Source organism: Palaemon carinicauda, chromosome 35, assembly GCF_036898095.1.
Source record: "Palaemon carinicauda isolate YSFRI2023 chromosome 35, ASM3689809v2, whole genome shotgun sequence".
NCBI lineage: Eukaryota > Metazoa > Arthropoda > Malacostraca > Decapoda > Palaemonidae > Palaemon > Palaemon carinicauda.
In genome coordinates this window covers 72,382,878-72,390,034 of record NC_090759.1, presented here as the reverse complement: position 1 = coordinate 72,390,034, position 7,157 = coordinate 72,382,878, and the positions used below count along the sequence as shown (strand labels likewise).

At 44.4% G+C, this 7,157-nt stretch overlaps 1 protein-coding gene across 1 annotated transcript; it reads left to right on the top strand.

Moving 5' to 3' along the window:
- The first annotated feature begins 2,045 nt into the window (after positions 1–2,045).
- Positions 2,046–4,599, top strand: LOC137627355 (uncharacterized). Its single transcript, XM_068358440.1, has 2 exons — positions 2,046–2,460; positions 2,573–4,599. The coding sequence occupies exons 1-2, from the start codon at positions 2,046–2,048 to the stop codon at positions 4,597–4,599; spliced, it is 2,442 nt and encodes an 813-aa protein (XP_068214541.1).
- Positions 4,600–7,157: the final 2,558 nt, after the last annotated feature.

Here is a 7,157-nt window from a genome sequence, read left to right as displayed (position 1 = left end):
CCAGGAGTACTATTATAATCTTATTTACACCTGTTCCAAAGGAATTACAAGATTTTATTGCAGTGTCTTACCGAACAATTATATAGCTGTAGGTTCCCTACGACGGCAGACAATAGATTCAAAATTCCGCGGTGGCGCTGCCATCGCTGACGTAGGTGACGTCATCTCCCTCCACTCGAGGAAGCTACAGGTACAACTGTCCAAGTAACAACAATTCGTTCTCTGCCGGCTTCTGGTGAACATCGGTGGTCGGTGCAGACTTTTTTCTTTATTGGTTGGGAGCATTATCTCTTCAATTTCGGTGAAGTATTCAAACTTCGTGTTGTAGGATTGAATCTGATTTTCGTTTTTACAATTTTGTGGTCATACCATCATGTCGGACTCCAGTCCTTCAGTAGTTAGGTTTTGTGCCGGAGGGTGCAAAACTAGGCTAGTTAAATTAATTTATGATTTGCACACTATGTTTTGAGTGCTCTAAAGAATTGACTTGTGATGAATGCAAGAATTGGAGTGAACAACAGTGGAAAGTTTTTGTTTCTCACTCGGGGAAAGTAATTAAGGATAGGAAGAGAAAGGCGGCTCTTATAGCTGAAAACAAGTCTAGTTTAGCCTCTTCGTCTATCGAAGCACCTGCTCCTTTACTTCTCCTTCTCTTATTACGTCTCCTATCTTGAGTTCTCCTACTCCTCCTCCTGTAACTCCTTTGCCAACTTCCCGTGGAGTTTCTCCTGACACCATTGCCAGTCTTGAATCTAAATTTGAAAAGAAATTTGATGTTTTAGCTAATACAGTAATGCAGTTAGGATTATCTGTAAAGTCTTTCTTAGGAAAGACTTCTAGTGAAGTGAAAAGTGTTAGTTCAGTGCATTCGGAGGGGGTGGCTGTTTGTCCCGATAGTTCTCCTAGACGAAGGTCACTGTCCTGCTCCCCCGCCTCGGGGAGAAGACATACCGGAGGTCCAAGGGAGACTGTTGGGGTTTGCCCACAGACAGTCGCTTCCTCAGTCGATCCTGTGGTGCGACAGCAGGATTCGACTAAACACCATTGGAAAGGTGTGTCGTTTGATGACCAGTTATCGACAGAGTCGAGTGATTCGACTCCAGTGAGACGTCGTAAGTCAAGTGATTCGACTTTGGCTAGACGTCGTAAGTGGCGTGATTCTTCAGTTTCACGTCCGTTGAAGAGACGTTTGAATGAAGAGGTGTTCTCTTCTCCTTCTGTGAAAAGAACCAAGGAAGTAGATATCGCTCGCCCGTCATGCAGTGTAGCTACGTGGACTTCGCCTGTATTCTTACGACAGCGACTGCTGCCTTTGACTCGGTTGTGGAACGACCGATTCTAAGTTCATCGAGATCTTCGACTCGTCAAACTGTCGAACCTTGCCCTTCGACTTCGCATGTGACACCTCCGGCGATTGTGTCAAAATCCACGACTCCAGTTGCTTCGATTTCAACACTAGAAGAGAGTTTAGTTCCGTTACGTCGACAGTTGCAAGAACTGATGAACTGGATGTAAGAAAATAAGCAAGGTACGAAGAACAATGAGTCGAATCAAGAACAGTCTCTATTGCCTATTTCGTCGGATGACGAGGAGGAATTAGAAACGGATATTATTCCTCTTTCGTGTTATTCGAAGCTTTTACACTAACTTCTCGACATGTATCCGGATTACTTCATAGCAGCCGCTCCCAGGTCGCCTGTTTCTATTTTTCTGATGAGAAGGAAGAATGTCAATTCTCTTCTCCTGAAGCTCGTTCTTTCCAAGGCTGCTAAACATTCACTTCCTGATAAGAAGATTGGTTGAAGGTCAAGAGAGATCTTGGGAAAGTTACTTTCGCCTATCCTCCATCGAAACTTATTAAGAAGAGGTATAGGTTCTATGTAACCGGGGAAGCCCCTTCTATGGGAGTGTCTGCCTCCTCTCAGGGGACTTCTCTGGCTTGGTTGGACGCAAATAGGAGATCCGCGTTTGCAGCAGCTAAAATTTTCTTTACATCGCCCGAATTAGACCATTCGGTAAAAAATATTTTCAAGGTTTTAGAAATTATGAGTTTCTTGGACTGGACGATTGGAGCTCTCGCTATGAAAATAGAAGATTGCTCTACTCTTCAGGAAGACCTGGCATTGGACTGGCTTGGGGTTTTGTCATGTGCCGACAAATCAATTCGGGATGGTTGCGATGAACTGTCTTCTCTCTTTGCATTCGGGACTCTCAAGAAAAGACAACTCTGGTGTTCGTTTGTTTCAAAAGGAGTCGCTTCATCTCAGAAGTCCGTCCTTATGTTTTCTCCTCTGGACAAGGATCATCTGTTTCCAGAAGAGATAATGACCAAGATGCTTTTGGCATTAGAGAAGAAGTCTACTAATGACTTGCTTGCACAGTCTTCCAAGCGGATTAAACCCTTGACTGTGGCGACTACCACCTCGGTTTCACCTTTGCAGAAGAAACCCTTTCAAGGGGGTAGGTCTAGACCGTTCGTCAGGCCTCGATTTAATTTACGACACCCAACCAAGTCCTCGACCTAATCCGACACAAAATCATCTAAGTGATCCCTCAATCCTTCATACACCAGTAGGGGGCAGGGTGAGCCTTATTTTGGAGGAATGGAGTCACAGAGGGGCAGAGCCCTGGGTGACACAAGTTCTCCGGTTCGGTTACTCCATTCCTTTCAAAGACACTCCGCCTCTATCCAATGTTCCCATCACATTACCCGCCTACTCGCCAGGCTTGGGGAAGTTTGTAGCCTTAACTCGAGAAATAGACATTCTCATACGGAAGGCGGTAATAGAGGAGATAAATGACAGGACATCCCCGGGGTTTTACAACCGTCTGTTTGTAGTCCCCAAGTCATCAGGGGGCTGGAGGCCCGTACTGGACGTAAGCGCTCTGAATTTGTTCGTCCAGAAGACCAAATTCAATATGGAAACGGCTCGTTCAGTGTTGGAATCCCTTCATCAAGGAGACTGGATGGTATCCCTGGACATGCAGGAGGCATATTTCCACATTCTGATCCATCAGAACTCCTGGAAATATCTTCGGTTTGTGTTCATGGACAAGATCTACCAGTTTCGGGCTCTTTGCTTCGGCCTTTCGACAGCACCGCAAATATTTACGCGAGTGTTGTCTCCTCTAGGAAATTGGTTACACCTCCTAGGCATCAGAGTGTCACTCTACCTAGATGACTGGCTTCTCCGCTCCTCTTCAGAAAGTCAGTGTTTGAAGGATCTCAAGAGGACTCTTTCATTAACTCACTCGTTAGGCCTTCTTATAAACGAGGAGAAATCTCGGCTAATTTCTTCTAAGGACATTCTCTATTTGGGGATGACTCTGAACTCTCGAGTCTTTCGCGTTTTTCTGTCACCAAAGAGAGTCCAGTCGTGTCTGGAGATAGTTCAGGATTGCCTGGACCGCAAGTCCTGTTCCGTCAACCATTGGACCAGTCAGTTAGGAACACTAACTTCGGTGGAAGTTTGTCAAACTCGGAAGGCTGCACATGAGGCCCCTGCAATTTTTCCTGAAAGCTTCATGGTGCAGAAAGACGGACTCGGCAATATTCCCGATTCCAGACGGAATCAAGGACGACTTAGTGTGGTAGCTTTCAAAACCAAGACTGGTAGAAGGTCTTTCCCTTCGTCCGCTCTACCCAACCCTACAGTTCTTTTCAGACGCCTCCGACGTAGGTTGGGGAACCCTGTTGGGGAAGAACGAAACATCGGGGAATGGTCGGAATCGCAGCGATCTCTTCATATCAGCGTGAGGGAGCTATTGGCAGTGTTCCTGGGACTTCAGCCATTCTCTCATCTCGTGACGGGACAAGTGGTAGCTGTCCACGGAGACAACTCAACGGCACTTTCCTACATCAGGAAACAAGGGGGAATGCGCTCCTTCACCCTTTACAACCTTGCAATAGATCTGCTTCTTTGGGCAGAGAAATATCAGGTTACATTGATCCCTCGATTTGTTCACGGGAAAATGAACGTGTTGGCAGACGGACTAAGTCGCCGTCATCAAGTACTGCCGTTGGAATGTACTCTCGATGCGAAGGTCTGCTTAGACCTGTGGAAACTTTGGGGAAAACCGATGATAGATCTCTTCGCAACCTTGAAGAACAATCGTCTTCCGCTGTTTAGTTCCCCAGTCCCGGATCCTCTTGCACGGTTGGTCGATGCAATGTTACTAGACTGGTCGGGCCTGGAAGCGTACGTCTTTCCCCCGTTCGGCCTAATAACACAGGTGCTGAACAAAGTGACATTCCACAAAAATTTTTCTCTAACACTAATCGCTCCATTCTGGCCAAGAAAAGAATGGTTTCCTGATCTCATCGACTTGCTCGTAGACTTCCCCAGACTGCTTCCGTTAAAGAAATGTCTACTCAGACAACCTCACTTCGAGAGACTCCACCAAGGATTATCCGCTCTGGCACTGACAGGATACAGACTGTCAGGAGTCTCGTCCGAGCGAAAGGTTTTTCGAAACGAGCTGCAGAAGCTATCGCGAACTGTAGACGAGTTTCTTCTAACAGACTATATCAGTCTAAATGGGGAGTGTTTCGAAGATGGTGTTGACAGACTAAAGTCTCTTCTTCTGAAACTTCTGTGAACGAAATAGCTGATTTCCTTCTTTTTATAAGGGATGTTAAGAGTTTAGCGCCTTCGACTTTTAAGGGATACAGAGCGATGTTGGCTTCAGTGTTTAAACACAGAGGGTTAGACCTATCCACGAATAGTGATCTTTCCGATTTAATTAAATCATTCGAGGCTTCCAAATCGGTAAAGGGCTCTATAGCATGGAATCTCGATATAGCTCTTAAACGGCTTTCGGGGCCTCCCTTTGAACCGTTACTTTCTTCGTCTATGAGGAATCTCACCAAGAAGACGTTATTCTTAGTTGCATTGGCATCAGCTAGAAGAGTTAGCAAGTTACACGCAATGGACAAAAAAGTGGGATTTTCTCAAAGCGATGCAGTCTGCTCTGTAGAACTCAATTTTCTTGCGAAAAATGAAAACCCCTCTAATCCGTGGCCAGGTAACTTTGTTCTAAAATACCTGATAGGCCAGGAAGAAGAAGTACGGCTCTTATGTCCTGTACGGGCGTTAAGATATTACATATGCAGAACAGAAAAAATTAGAGGTCAGTCGAATCGTTTATGGTGCTTTGTTAAAAATCCCTCTCGTCCTCTATCGAAAAACGCTATTTCTTTTTTTCTGAGAGAATTAATTGTGGAAGCACGTTCTCAAGCTAACTACGCAGTGTTTCCTTTATTGAGAGTGAAAGCACACGAAGTTCGAGAGGTAGCGACTTCTTTTGCTTTTCGACACAACTTGTCGCTATCCGCTATCATGCGTAGTACCTATTGGAGGTCTAAATCAATGTTTGCAACGCATTATTTGAAAGAAATCGAGACAGTGTTTGAGGATTGTAAGTCACTTGGTCCGCTTTCAGTAGCTGGCATGGTGTTGGGAGAAATGATATAGGGGGTTGTTCCCTCTATTAACCTATGTTTCACCTTGTATCAAGGTTGGCGAGTTAATGGGAAGTCTGGGGTTACAATGTACCTGGAGTACTCACCAGTCATTTTAGGGTTAGTTTTAGTGGGTAAAGGTTTTTATTTCGGTGTAGGTGATAGATTTTTCATGTTGGTTATTTTCTGGTCTCAGCCCAGGGCAAGGGCAATATTTTATTGTAACTTCGTTAAGTCAGTGGTAAACACCATGACTACGAGGATTTTCCACTTTATGTAGAGGCACCCATTGGTCATATTCCAAGTCCTCTACTATGTAAGATGAGCACCGACCAGAGGCAGTATTCTCCTGCAGTAGCTCTCTTACAAGGGAAGGTACAACAGGCTCTAACGGTGCTCTGGAGCTTACTTTATTTTCAATAATCATATGTTATTGTTGAAGTAAAACTTATATCCACAGTCCCCCCATCCTTGCAATGGGTAAGCAGCTATATAATTGTTCGGTAAGACACTGCAATAAAAATGGATTTTCATTATAAAATGAAATTTGATGGCATACTTACTGAACAATTATTAATTAAAGCCCTCCCTCCTCCCCACTAGTGGATGGCTGGGCAGAACGAATTGTTGTTACTTGGACAGTTGTACCTGTAACTCACCCGAGTGGAGGGAGATGACGTCACCTACGTCAGCGATGGCGGTGCCACCGCGGAATTTTGAATCTATTGTCTGCCATCGTAGGGAACCTACAGCTATATAATTGTTTGGTAAGTCTGCAATAAAATTTGATTTTATAATGAAAATCAATTTTTATGCCAAGAGGGAAATGTAGATGTTTGTAACTAGTTTGGTGTAAATGTGGATTTAAAACATCCTCGTTGAGGTGCATCACTTTTTTCTTTTGGCTGATAGAGATCGGACATGTCTGCTTTCTCCTGCTCAAGGCTTATCCATACAGACGTTGCTTTACGCTCATTCTTTTTCTTTTCTTGGTATAACTGTGTTCTCTCTGAAGCTTCCATGTGCAGAAGGTTGGGGACATTGGTTACCTGGTTTTAGTCTGAGTGAATGAAAGGGATTGACTGGCTCTTTTCTTTTCTTTATTCTCCCCTCTCTTGGGGAAAGCAGCATCCTGGGTTCTCTGCAAAAGCTGGCCTCAATCACTGCAGGTAAACCATAGGTCCCTTGTGTACCAAGTATTGGATCAATACTGTTACATCCCCATACTGTAGCGAGGTGGTATTGGGGAAAAGTCTTGGTCAACTCGGTTAATTCCTATGAACTCTGATAACTTATACCTTGATAGTCACATTGCTAGTAACTTGACACATAGCTTGTGTAAGCCACAATCCTTGTGTAGCAAGGTTTAGTGAGATGTCAGGGTCTCCTTATTTTTTGTACTTACCTACATAATTAAAGGAGACCCCAGCCAAAAGGCAGATTGGCAGGGACATCCACCCTCCTAATGGGTAAGTCACCCCTATAAATAGTGAAGGTTTGTATTCCAGTTATGAAACAAATGACAAATTTGGAAATAATTTGTATTTTTAAATATTTAACTTAGCCGGTGAATATATAATAGCTGCAACTCTGTTGCTCGACAGACAAAAAACAGTAAAAACTCGCCAGCGATCGCTATACAGGTTGCGGGTGTGCCCACCAGTGCCAACTGTCGGCCAGATACCACTCTCTCGAT